The following is a 13,847-nucleotide window of genomic DNA, read 5'->3' as shown; positions in this document are numbered from 1 at the left end:
TTAAACCTTAACCAGTAGAAGGAGGGTTTTTTGAGATTATCAATTACAATTATGTAATAAGGGTTCATCAGATTATCAAATCAGTGTTTAAACGGCTTGATTCAAAGCCCATGACATACAATTGAACGCACTGCACCTTTAAGTGTGTGCGGAGGCTGTTGTCCAGCTTGCCAGAGGGAATAGCGATTTACGGGTTGGATGGGGGAAGAGGGGCTCAGAAGCTGTTGCCAAAGGCAGAGTGGGTCAATGTGGCAATGCTGACTCATCTCCAGGGACTGGAAGGGCTGGGGAGTTAGAAAGGGGCAAACCCGGCAGAACAAGTCCCTTGCTCCTGGACCAGACAGAGCATCACCTGTCCTCTCCATCCTTGGATGTAGCAAAATACCAGGGTTGGTCAGGACTCAGGACCTGTTGTGGGCATCACTAGTTGCCCCTTCCTAGGGAAGGAATTTTTCCCTTACCATCAAATTGGCCAAGGGTGGAGTGTTACTTTTTTTTTTTTGCCTTCCCCACAGTAGTTTCAGGGGGGCTTTGTTATGGTGAGTTAGGCTATGATGTTGCAACTCATGATGCAATTGTGGAGCAGATGTCTGGTGCAGGTACTCCATAGGGAAGGGATACAGTGACCAGATAAATGGCTTGGTAAAGGACTTTAAAAGGAGGTGTTTTTTAAAAGAGTGGAAGGGGTTTGGGGAGTTCTGGGCTCCTATGATTGCTACGGCAGGGAGTCACCCCTTTTCTTATAACCCACCTTAATCCTCATTTTTTTTGGGGGGGGGCTTGGTAAGGTCCCAACTATGGGTGGGCTGGGGTACCTGGATGGAAAAAGAGGGGGGCTCGTGAAAGCCCTCCCGGTAGATATTGAATGAACATGTACTGTATACTTTTAACTGCTGGGTAATGCCATACATCTAATAATAAAGTTGTGGCCTGATTAAAACCATATTAAGTGTCTTCTGTCCTCTTTTTGGTGTAGCTGGACAATGGAATTATTGTATTGATTTGGATTAAAGTAAAATTTGTCCACAAACAAATGATTTCTCTTTAGAATGTTTTGTTGCCCCAACTTCTTCAAACATTCTTTACAGTACTTCCAAGGAATTATTTTCCACCATCCTTTGGTTTGATTTAGGATGAGTCATTTTCTGATTAGGGAAATGTGGTGAAAAGAATTAAATAAACTGACTTTTTCCATTGCCTTTTATCCGATGTTTGCTTGTCTTGTACAAAGGCTGAATTAGAAAAAAGGTAAATTGCTTACTTTTTAATTAAAAAGAGAAAATAGTACATTTATACCTATACTTTAAGGAAAAATTATTTTATCCAATTACCCAACCACTAGGGAAATTAATATGGAATCTTAATAGTAGAGAGTATAGTTTTAAAGAGGACTCCAAATTCAGCCTCCTCACATAATTTTTTACCTCTTTAAAAGGCAAAATTTCAGCTCCATTTATCCCAAATAATTATGGAACCTCTAGAATGCCAGATAAATGGGGGATTGAGTAAGTGGGGAAGCAAGTGGGAAACTGATTCATGTGAGGAAACAAAACCATATTTTAGATAAGAGAGTTTGGGGATTGTAGTGTTTTTATACTATTGATTTTAAACTTTCAACATATTTTTGTAAAGGATGTTTTGAGGAGAGCAAGGGTCTGCAAGCATATTGTGGAATTCAAAAAATAAATAAATCATAAAGCCACTATAGTGACTCCATGGTTGCATTTGCATTGGGAGTTTAATTATAAACTTTAATTTGTCCACCTCTCTAATTTATTATTTGAGACAGCATTTGTTTTACATTTTGTGTGTGTGACATCGAATAGGAGAGAGAAAAATTCTGAATATTCCATATCTCCAGTTTAGTTTCACACAATTGCTAATTTAAAAAATATTAGCACTTGAAATTTGTTTCATGGGTCTCATGTTTTACTTCATTTTCACATAGAGATTCATTTTTAAATTCTCAAATAGCTTGCTCTATGCACTCACACATAGGATACTCTCTGAAGTCATAGAGAAGAAAAACAAATAATGTAATTGAATGGATCCCCATCACAGGAACCAGGATTCAAAATACACACCTGAAATCACCAGTGTGTAGATAGGGACACTCCAGTGAATATTCTGGGCCCCAATTCAGAAAAGCACTTAAGCAGGTGCTTAAATTTAAGCATGTGCATAAGTGGTTTCCTCTACTTCCTACCAGCTTCTCCCTACTTACTCCATTCCGTCTCCAAACTCCTTCATATAAACCTCATATGAAACCCTGGCCAATCTTGTTCCATGAATATGCAGAAGCTTTTGCTAGTAAACACCAGTTTTTATCTTGAACATTGATATTATTGAACGTTGAAGCGGCACGGGTCGAGGGATGTGCTAGCTGCCGCTTCCCGCAGCCCCCATTGACCTGGAATGGCGAACCGCGGCCAGTGGGAGCTGCAATCGGCTGAACGTGTGGACGCTGCGGGTAAACAAACCGTCCCAGCCCGCCAGCAGATTTCCCTGACGGGCCGCGTGCCAAAGGTTGCCGATCCCTGAACTAGCACAATTTTATAGCCAGTGCCAAGGGAATTTTATTCAGCATTCACGTTCCTTTAAAGGGCATGTCTTTTTTATGTACTATCTCATGGTACTGAATGCATGCCCTCTTCCCTATCAATGTGATTTCTTCAGAATCCCCCATCCCTTGAGATTTAAGAACCATAGAGAAACCAGTGGTTGTTAGTGACTTTCTATACAAGTAGGTCTGTCTCTTGGGATTGGAAATTTATTTATTTATCACTTTGACATGTGAAGATCCTGTCTGTGTCTATCAGAGGAACAATGATCAAAAATACTGATGCTATAGAAAAGTTAGCTTTAAAGCATAGCTCATGTCATGATAAACGTACTGTTTAGTACCAGTTCTACTGTTATGGCATAGTATTTTTTTTTCCCTTTACTCTTTTCAAAGGAGCCCTATGCTTGGAAACAAAATTCTTATTTAAGAGCTCATTGATTCTTGCTGCTTATTTCCCATTTGAAATCATCATCCCCTGACACATTATAATCATTTCTACAGCAACTAGTTATGATATATCCAATAGAGGACTGTGGATGAGAAATAAGCAGCAGGTGAATTCATAAGGAGACAAAAATGTTGCTTTGATCAAACTGTCCCAAGTAGTAAAAGTTGGAGAAATAAAGGGGGTGGAGGGAGAACAACCTTGACATACATCTCTAAACAGAATATTTTTCAAGTTCTTCCTAAGGCTTCAAATTCAATGGAAATTTTTGCTATTAACTTCAATGGGTTCAGGATTTCACCCATGAGACTTTGAAAAAAATTCTGACTTAAAAGTGTTTGTCCATATTGGTTTTGACACTAAGATGATAAACTCCTGGAATAGTCTATACCCTAACCTTTTTTAAAAAAATTCCTTGTATGAAATACAATATCCCTTGTGTTTGATCCAGGAGGAAACATGATACAAACAGTAATTGTGACCAGTCTTTGCATTGCTTGAGTTTATTGTTTTGATTTTCATTTCTCTCTTATTTGTTTCTCTTGCATTATAGGATGAAGTTTGTCCCAAAGCTGAAAGAGATACTGTTCAGAGGTGTGTGTGGGCATCTGCTGTTAATATCAAAGACAAGTTCATTTACGTAACTCAGCCTACTTTGGACAGAGTGCTTATTGTTGATGTACAATCCCAAAAAGTTGTGCAGGTACTTATTTCTAACTTTACAATTAATGACAAGTCTGGATGCAACATCTCCATCTCTGCTTCTCTATATGCTTTTAAGGGACATAGTTAACCTGACAATTACATCTTATGTCTGAAAACAATTCAACATATTGTTATTACAATTCACACCAAACATTACTTACACTGAAAGTAATTAATGAACACTTCCCCCCCGCCAATTTGTTTACTTTGTGTATTTGACAGCAGTTTGTGTTTAGTCACTTTCACCTTTCCCCTGAATATAGAGAGTTAGCCAGGGAGAAACTAACTGAAAAGACCTTTAGAAACATAAGTACATTAAAAATATTTTAATATACTATTTAAAGGGTGCTCCATAAGAAAATGATTTTTTAAAATTTTTCAATTAAAAAATAGTATCTATTTTAGATGTTGTTATAGTCCCTATATACAGACATTCAAGATGCTACGTGTTAGGTTCTATGCTGTGCCTCTTAAACACAGTGTAACCCACACATCACCTAGGTGTGGTGTTCTTTCGCATCTAGTGGCACGGAGACCACGTAGAGAGCAATTAATGAGCCTGCTAACGGCCTTAACTAACAGCCAGTTGGCTTTTAGCTCATGTGGTAGAGGCTCATGCACTAAGCTTTAGAGGTCCCCACTTCAATCCTGGCTTTCGACGACCGGGGTCTGTCAGTGTTACAAATGGGGGCTCGTCCAGGATTTCATCTGGGAAGTCTCTGAAGCTTGGGTTACGCTTCCGCATCTAGGGGAAGTATGTAACTCTCAGACCTCCTGGGTGTGATGTTCTGTCCCACTTAGAGAGCAATTAATGAGTCTGCTCTACAGCCTTACTTAACAGCCAGTTGGCTTTTAGTTCATGCAGTAGAGGCTCATGCTTTAAGCTCCAGGTGTCCCCAGTTCGATCCTGCCTGCCGACAACCAAGGTCTGTCGGCATTGCAAGAGCACAAAATTCCACAGCTCGGAGAGTGAAGCTCAAGGTGACTTTAAGCCATCTTTCTGTCCTCTCAATTCTCGGCTGCTAGAGAGGTAGGGAGGCACCCAACATGACTTTGACAACCCTGGGGTGCTTCTTAAGTTATGGCAACCTGTGTTCTCCATTTGGATCAAGAGCTCCTCAGGCTCTTTTATGCTTCCACAGAAAGGTCCTAACAGAGGTGAAAATCCCTCCCAATTGCTCCATGGTTTGCAGTTTTGATTTGTTAACAAGGCCGTGTAAAATCTTACTATAGGCTCAGTTCTGGTGACATTACTCACATGCACAGTCATACTGATGTCAATAACCCAGTAGTCCTTACTCATGTGAGTCCTCCCATTTAAGTCAATCAAGATGAGGATTCATATAAGTAAGGACTACAAGACTGAGCACTGTGGTCCTGATCTTGCCCCATTTGAACTCTGTAGAAACTTTATCATTAACGTTAATGGCAGCAGGATCAGGCCCTCTATCACCAGCTACATGGGATGCTCAAATATAAAAATATGCATGGAGAATAATAGAATAAGCTTTACAATGTCTCCAAAATATGAAGTGGTTACTTGTTGTAAACTCTCATGTGTTTACAGTTCATAACAAGACAGATCAAATTTACAAAAGGCACAGTTGCAATAGAACTCCTTTTCCTCTTAGTTCAATTTGTTTAATACCTCCACAAAGACATTATATGCCGTTTTTCATTTTTAATCCAAAGATTATATACAGTGGAATATATTATACCATACAGTCTTTCTGACTGTTGGCATCTGACCAAGAAAATTAGCTTTACTTTGTTTCCAGCTGCAACACAGGTCAACCAATTACAGGCATTCAGTTTGGAACTGTCAACAGTCTTTTCCCAGCAAAGAAGTTTTCTAATTACTGTCCATTTCAGAACATGTAGAATCATCTTTAAACTTATTTTAAAAGTAGAGCTCTGCACTTTCTAAAATAAATTTAACTCTATTGCAAGCATCTATGAATCCAGTTCATGAATAAGCCTAATAACTTGTTAACAATTCAGCTGTCATCCTCAGAAAAAAAGGCAATTATTTCAATGTGAGGGTTTCTTATACCACAGTGCATGTTCTCATTCAAATTGCAATCACACAGTGTTTATAATGTCTACAAGATTCTGTGTAACATGATGTAATGCTCATGCATAGCACATGCTTTTTAACAATATATACATTTGATTTTAATAGCACTTTAGGATTCTAACAAAAATATGCAAATACATCCGAAGTTTTTAACTTGAGGTATAAATCATTCTAATTACTTGTTTTTAAAATTATCTTTCTGTCTTCATAAAATGCAATGGAATACATCGTTAAACTAACCTAAATTAAAAACAACAACAAAGGCCTTCTTCTGGAGCCCACTCTGTGTTCCCCTGCAAGAGTTCCCAGTGCTGGGGGAGGAAGAAGATTGTGGATGGGGAACAGAGCTACCCTGGTCTGCACCAGGGACTAAGACATCCCCTTAATATGGAAGGCACAAGCCACCTCCCACCAGTCCAGGCTGACCCTACTGCCAGTGCAAGGATGACTTCCCCAGAAAAATCTAAGGTTTTGCACAAGAAATATTTGAATATCAAGGAAAATTCCTATTATGAAACTGAGATATATTTTTATCAAGCAAAATATCAAATGATAATACTGCTGGACAATAACTTGGGGAACTACAGAGGTGGCTTTTGCCCAGGAATATAAGCCTCAGTCTTAATAGTACAAGGCGACTTATATTAGTGAAAGAAATGCATTTTCCCCCAATAAACTTGAAAATACTTAATTCAGACAAATATAAATATAAGATAGTCCTCAGAGGTGTTATAGGAAGTCAGATAATAGGGCTAAGAATATCTGTTGGACTAGAGAAATTAAGTGAAAAGCAGCCTCTCTATTTAAGTGATTGAATAGAGCTTCTTCCGAGCTCAACTAGCTTTCCTGCACATGGGATATACTTAGGCAATCACTACAAAAATACCATGGGACTTGCCTCATATGAGTGGTTGCTGTTAACCATGCACATACTTAAAATATATAGCTTGACAGCAACCTGAAAAGTCTGCAAGTGTTTAAGTAGAGAAGAAAAAAAAGTCCGTAAAAAGTTTCTACACATAGTACAAGAAATACTTTGCTCAGCATTGCTGGTATTACCGCAGAAACAGTCCTGTTCTCCTTATCTTTTAATAAGACATCTGCTTTCACCTCCCCACCTTTTTTCCCCCCTAAGCACTAGTAATTTTTTCTTTCCCTTTAAGTTAGGTCTATAAATATATACTTTAAAATGGAGTGAAAGGGGAGTTTAACTTCTTACTCATGTCAGTTGTTCGAAAAGTATTTATTTCTGTTGTTCATATGAGTACAATTTCCTAGCACAGGAAATTGCAAAAAGTTAAAGTTTCTTGGAAAATATAATAATAAGCTATTTGTTCAGCTGCTTCTTAATAGATAGCCTTCTTTGTAAGTAACTAAGGTAAAATCTAAAAAACCTGTCTCCTTATAAACCTTATAAATAAGGTCATACCTCCTAAAATAGAGTCCACCTGGCTCGGTGGGTTAAAGACTTGATTGGACCTGCTGGGAAGGGAACAGACTCTGAGGGTAAAAGTGGGGTGAGTGCAAGCAGGAGGAATGCAGGTAGTACCTCCTCTTCCTGGGCTCGCTGTCGCCCATTGGCTAGCAAGAGGGATGATTATCTGTTCTGTTCATTCCCTTTGGGGCACCTGGCATTGGCCACTGTCGGAAGACAGGATACTGGGCTAGATGGACCTTTGGTCTGACCCAGTATGGCCATTCTTATGTTCTTATATCTGCTTTTCAAAATTGAGTTTTCAGACATGCAAAAAGTGTTCTTGTCAGGATCAAAAGTGGGGGAAACAGAGAGGCATGGATTCAATAATGAAGAAATCTATCAAGTTTCTAAAGTGAAGAAACTCTAAGTCACTAAAATCAATTTTTCATGTTTTGTGCAAACTTTTATGCTGCAGAGTTCTGGTTTTTCCTATCTAAATTTTATCTCTTATTTTGCTTCATTCATTTATTGTCCTTTTAATTTCTGTGGTGATTTTGTTTGGGCTGAACTTTTTCTAACTGGCGTTAGTTATTTATTTATTTGATAAAAAATGACAGTAAAGGAATAAATGTAGAGGCACGCTTGAGAGAATTTGGTTCTAAGATGATGTATTTTTTAGGGAAATATATGTATATGAAAATAAATAGTGAAGATGAGATGACCGATCCTATGTTGAATGTTCTGGGTTACAAATGGTTATTGCAAACAAGCACATGCTTAACTTTAAGCACGAATGATCCCTTTGACTTTAGTTGGACTATTCACATGCATAAAATTAAGTATCTGCAGGATATGGGCCTTAAACAAATCTTTAGGGCAGTGATTGCCTTCTGTGTTTGTGCTATGTCTGGCACAATGGGGATTAGGATTGGGAATTTGAGGCATTACCAAGAGGGAAGAAATGGAATCATTCATGTGTAATCATAAATATTTGTCATTTAGACCTTTCCTTTGAAGAAGCTAAATGGAATTTTGAGGCAAATTAAATAGTACAGCAGTTTAGCTATTGTTTTAGACAGTAAGTAGCTTAACTCAACAGTACTCTAAAAGTTTTATAAACTGTGAATGACTTTTTACAGGGGTTATCTTGCGGCTCAAAAAAGAGAGCTAGTAAACAACTGGCTTCATTGTGTGTGTTCAAAAGGGAAACCAAGTTCTGCTTAGCAGCAGAGGCTTGTTCTGAGACCTCAGGAGTACAGTTAAGTATCATCTGCAGTCTCATCCAGCCATTAGTGCATTATCTTGAGGATCGACATCATTAGTTTAAATTAGGTTCACTTAATTAGCCAGCTGGTACTCTCCTTGACAAACTGATAAACAAGCTGTGCTTTACAGTTCCATAATGGCAAGACCAAAAAACAGAGTGCCACATGTTATTTTTTCTACTGTAATGACCAAAATAGGAAAATTATCCCTACAGTTGTTTTACTTCACTTATAATACAATGTGTCACTTAATCAAATGCTCTGTTGTCCTCCACTTACAAAGTCTTCAGATATGTTCTCAGCTGTGTGATTTTGTTAACAAGCCATTTCCAAGAAAGGAAAGAAGAACATGCAAATACCTAAAAGAATTGGTTGGGCTGAAGAGGCACAGAACTCAAATTAGTTATACTGAATTAACCTATTGAACTCTGTGATTACTAGGACTTGATCACAAGTCTTCAAAATTTTTATTATATGGAGATATATACCTATCTCATAGAACTGGAAGGGACCTTGAAAAGTCATTCAGTCTAGTCCCCTGCTTTCACAGTAGGACCAAGTACTGTCCCTGACAGATTTTTGCCCCAGATCCCTAAACGGCCCCCTCAAGGATTGAGCTCACAACCATGGATTTAGCTCGCCAATGCTCAAACCACTGAGCTATCCCTTCCCCCAAAAAGTAGGGAATGTTACTGGACCCAAAATTCTGATCTCATACTGGTATAACTGTGTTGATATCAACAGAATTACTCCAGATTTATTGATTTGGGGCTAGATTCACAAAGAAACTTAACCATGGTGATGCTGTACCCCTATAGGACTTGGGGGCAGCTGAGCAGAGGCCACTGTGGCCTGATTCTGGTATTTAGGCACCTGAAGTGGCAGTACCTAAGTCTGTGAATCCAGGCCTTAGTGAATTATTACAATTACTGGGAGGAAAAAGTCTACTTTTTCTATATTCCCAATTTCTCTCTAGCTTTGCAATGAGTTTAAATGTTTAAATAGTTCTGTATTTTATTAAGGTTATATGAACAGTTCTGGTGGAATTCTGAACTAGCATGAATACATTTTATTTGAGTCAGTCCTATACACTTTTGTACATGTTCCACAGCCTTGAAATGACATTGCATCCTGACACATTTTTTTCCCAACTTAGTGAGGTTGCTGTTGTAATATCATAATGAAGATCTCACACTACGGATGTGTCTACACTGCAATCAAAGATGTGACTGTAGCTTGGGTAGGCATATTCACAGTAGCGTTAATCTAGCTAGCATGGCTAAAAATAGCAGTGAAGACGTGGAAATACAGGCCTTAGCACAAACCGTACAGTCGCACCTGAAACTGTAGCCTGGTCCAAGGTTCATGATGCTGTATCTTCACTGCTACTTTCAACCATGCTAGCTAGATTAAAGCTAATGCAGGTATGCCTTCCTGAACTGCAATCACATCTTTGATTGCTGTGTAGATGTACCCTATATGACCTCAAAAGTATAAAATATAGATTGCTTGCTTTTGAGGCTAGCTCTCTTATCTTCTCTTTTTGAAGATGGGCTCCAAGCCTCTTCTGGGGTCTCATTGCATATGATGCCACATAGTAGTTTTAATCAAATTGAAAAGTCAGAGCTGCCAAAAATGTAGCTAGAATCTTTCACCCACCCACATAGTTTCCCCACAAATACCCCAGAACCAAAATTGCCCCATCCAATTAAGAACATTTTATATAGTGAAATAAGATTTTCACTCTGAATAAAAGAAGGCAAGTGTTACCTACTTTTGACAATTCTGCCTCTATTGTAAATACTCTTAAGGGTTGGTGAGATGTTCTACTGAGTGTATTTTGTAAAAATACAAAAATATCAAAATATGAAATTCAATTAATTTAAAAACAAAAGTAGTATTGATCTGTAGCAGAAGCACCCAATTAGGTAGAATAGGAACATTTTTGTGGCAGTCATTTCTTTCAAGTTTAGTAAATTAAATATCAACCATTAACAAATGTTGACTGACTAATAAAAGTATTAATTTATACACAATACTATACAAACTGTTTCCTTATTAATGGTGGCCTTGTCATTTTAGTAATCCAGCTAGGAAAGAAATGTGCCTGCTGTTTTAAGCTCTGAAATTGGTAGGGGGATTTTTCAAACTTTAATCTACAACTCGAGAGAAATGCAAAATTTTTAGTGAGATACATTATCAAAATGCCCTTCCCTTTTCAATGTCCTGTAAAAAGTCTTACCCATGTTCATTAAGTGTTATATACAATGTGGTAAGGAGGTTAAATAAACATTTGGCTGACTTACCACTTTTTTCTTGAGCTTCTTTGTAGCTCCAGCATAGTATACAGTCAGATGCTGAGTGAACATATATCTCTGTCTCGTTGTGCAAATAATGAACAAAGATGACTATTTAAGCAGAAGTACAGTAGCTTCAAATTAATCAGAGACCTGCTTCAACAATTGGCAGCCTGATTTTTATATGTGGTCTTATGGCATCTGGAAGATCTCATTCAGTCATAATTTCTTGTATTATTCTATTGTTTTATTTTTCTCTTCTGAAATCAAAAAGAGATTGATTGATTATTTCTACTTTTTTACACTATAGGCAGTAAGCACAGACCCTGTTCCAGTGAAACTACACTATGACAAATCACATGATCAGGTATGGGTGCTCAGCTGGGGAAACATGGAGAAGAATTCACCGACATTACAGGTCAGTATACTTTGTGAATCTTTGCAGTAATGCTAATACTCAAGCTTAACAAATGTCAGTGGGTAATGCAGGCCTTGCTGGAGCCCTAGGCTTAAAGTATGAACTAAAGAATGGCTGTGAACCAAAGCAGGCCTTGTCAGAATAGTGACACTAGGTATCAGCTAACTAAGTAAGCATGTCCCTGACCTGAGAGAATGGTATAGGAACACACAGAGTGCTCAACTAAGTAGGTAAACAAATTCCTAAGAAGGTGGTACAGGAAACCACAGACCTCCTGTAAAGATAAGGATGGGATGACAGGATAATGGATGAGGATGTTTTGTATGAACTACGAAGTACAAAGGTGGTAACAACATACGGAATGTAATATATAACTTGTTTGTATCAATGTATAAAAAGGGAGTGGAAGGAGAGATGTCTTCATAATGGCTGGTGGAGAACACTGTTGATTGATCCGGTACCTTGTCACGGGGATGCATGTGTTAGTGTCCCTATGACCCATTGGACAGGGTGCTAGCACAGCGCTTTGCTGACAATAAACCTGGCCAAGCCGTCACAACCAAACCAAGCCTGTGATCTTTCTTTGAGTAACTTTGAGGTCTGCTGAATCAACAAACTACACTCTCTGCTGGTGCAGAATACACACAAGCTCCAGAAACAGCAGTACCAGCAGCCTTAGCAATGCTAACAACATGTTGGTGGCAGATTCATGTCCTGGCATTTCACCATCTAGAGACCTGGGTTCCAGATTTTTAGGTCATAAATTTGGGACCTGATTCAGCTAAGCACGTAAGCCCTTATATATGTCCATCCCTGTTCAGGACAGCATTTAAGCAAATGTTTAATGTCCTGAATAAGGATGCTTTCCACCGTCAGGGCCTTGATGGGCTCAGCATATCCTGGGAGGATACTTGCGTGCATAACAAAATAGCAAATATAGAGTTTGATCATGTCGGGTGCGGAGAATCTTGAACGGTCACTGACATCACTGGGAGTCTAGAAGGTTCATCACCTCCCAAAAAGAACTCAGCATCTCTCAAAATTGAGCACAAAGAATGGAAGACACTAGTCAAGAGAAGAAAAATAGAGCTAAAATATTTGGTTTATGTGGGGTTTTTTTTTTTAATATTGAAACTAAGACATTTAAACAGAATGGTGTTGGGGAAGACCGTTTTCATTGTATGCCCAGATTCGTTTTTCACTGGGAATACTTTTTCATTCAGCAAATAAAAATTACATGGAAACAGTATTTAGTTCCAAAATTATTAAATTATATGGAAACCTGACAATCTGCTTAATCACAACATTTTGTGTGTCTTCCTTTAAATATAATATTAATAATCTCAACAATGGTGATAAAGTGAACTACCTGAAAATAATTCAGATAACCGGTGAATTTGTTTATTGAAGGTTTCTAAAGGGGTGATTCTACTGAATTGATAATAGCAGTGGGACACAGGCAGCTACAAAACATGCTATTCTTGTAAACTATCTTTTGAATGTAGACTGTATGTGTTGCTACTAACTGTGACTGTATGTCTAGTTGGAGCATTCAGTGGATTTTAAGCATGTTGATCTGCTACCTAGATGTAGCATTACTAAACTGCATTTCAGTAAAATTAAGTGGGCTTTATGGAGATGTGGGCCAGATAACAAAAACCCATAATGTGAACTTTTTTTGGAAATAAAAGAATAAATAGTTTCACTTTTACAATGTTTGTGAGCATGTGCAAATCTAAGTATAGACACTAGAGAGCAATTTAAAAAATACATTTCAACAGTTGTACTTAATTTTTTATTTTTTATACTCTTTTCTACTTCTATTTAAAACAATATCATTTGGTAATCTCCTGCTCTACCTGACATTTTTCTACTATAATTTCAGGGTACTTGGCTATTTCATTTTACCTTTTCCTTTCTTACTGCTTTACAGAATCTTCCCCCTTACATCCTCTTTTTTGCTGTATAAAGATTAAGGCCAATTTTTTTTTTAAAAAAATGAGTGCCTAAACTGAGGCTTCTAAATTCATATTTAGGCACCTAAGCAAGTGGGGTGGTTTTCAGGGGGAACTACTGGATACACATTTTGAAAATCTGGCCCTTTAATTTAGATGCCCCATTGTGGATTCAGCAGTTTGATTTCAGGCACTCATTTAAAAAAAATCTTGGTCTTGACCTTGGCCTAAGAAAACTATACTAGACTAAAAGGTAAGCATGACGGTTGTTGTACTAATTTAGATGGAATATATGGGCCTGTGACAGAGTGAGAGTAGCCTTAGGCTGACTCACCAGGCTGGGCATTTCCTAAGCATCCCCACATGGGGCAAATTAGGGAGATAATTAGTTAAGGACTGAATGATTAACCAGTTAACAAGGTGCCTCAGCTCATCAGCTGAGGACAGCTAAAAGAGAGAGAGGAAGAGGGGAATGCTGGAAGAAAGAAAGAAAGAAAGAAAGAAACCAACCAACAAACCAACCTAGGATCTCAGGGAGGTGTGATCTCTCTCCTCTCTCACACTGTGCCTAGGGAGAATGTAAGAACCTCAAGCAGTGGGGTACCTGTTATTTTATATTCACACTGTAAATAGGGCACTGGGTGTTGAACTTGCCATGAGTTCTATGTTCATGAAGACCATTGGCAGTAAGGGCAGAGTGAGGGA

The 13,847-nt window shown here is 38.2% G+C and overlaps 1 protein-coding gene across 2 annotated transcripts in view; it reads left to right on the top strand.

Moving 5' to 3' along the window:
- The window catches only part of FSTL5 (follistatin like 5), a 529,446-nt gene that overhangs the window by 462,769 nt on the left and 52,830 nt on the right, over positions 1-13,847 (top strand). For both annotated transcript variants that reach the window (XM_024211556.2, XM_024211555.2), the window contains 2 exons: positions 3,562-3,711; positions 11,080-11,187. In XM_024211556.2, the coding sequence (XP_024067324.2) occupies positions 3,562-3,711; positions 11,080-11,187 (258 nt within the window). The remainder of the gene's footprint in view (positions 1-3,561; positions 3,712-11,079; positions 11,188-13,847) is intronic.

Source organism: Terrapene carolina, unplaced genomic scaffold (genome assembly GCF_002925995.2).
Source record: "Terrapene carolina triunguis isolate 2854851 unplaced genomic scaffold, T_m_triunguis-2.0 Scaffold66, whole genome shotgun sequence".
Taxonomy (NCBI): domain Eukaryota; kingdom Metazoa; phylum Chordata; order Testudines; family Emydidae; genus Terrapene; species Terrapene triunguis.
This window is presented reverse-complemented; position numbering and strand designations above follow the sequence as displayed.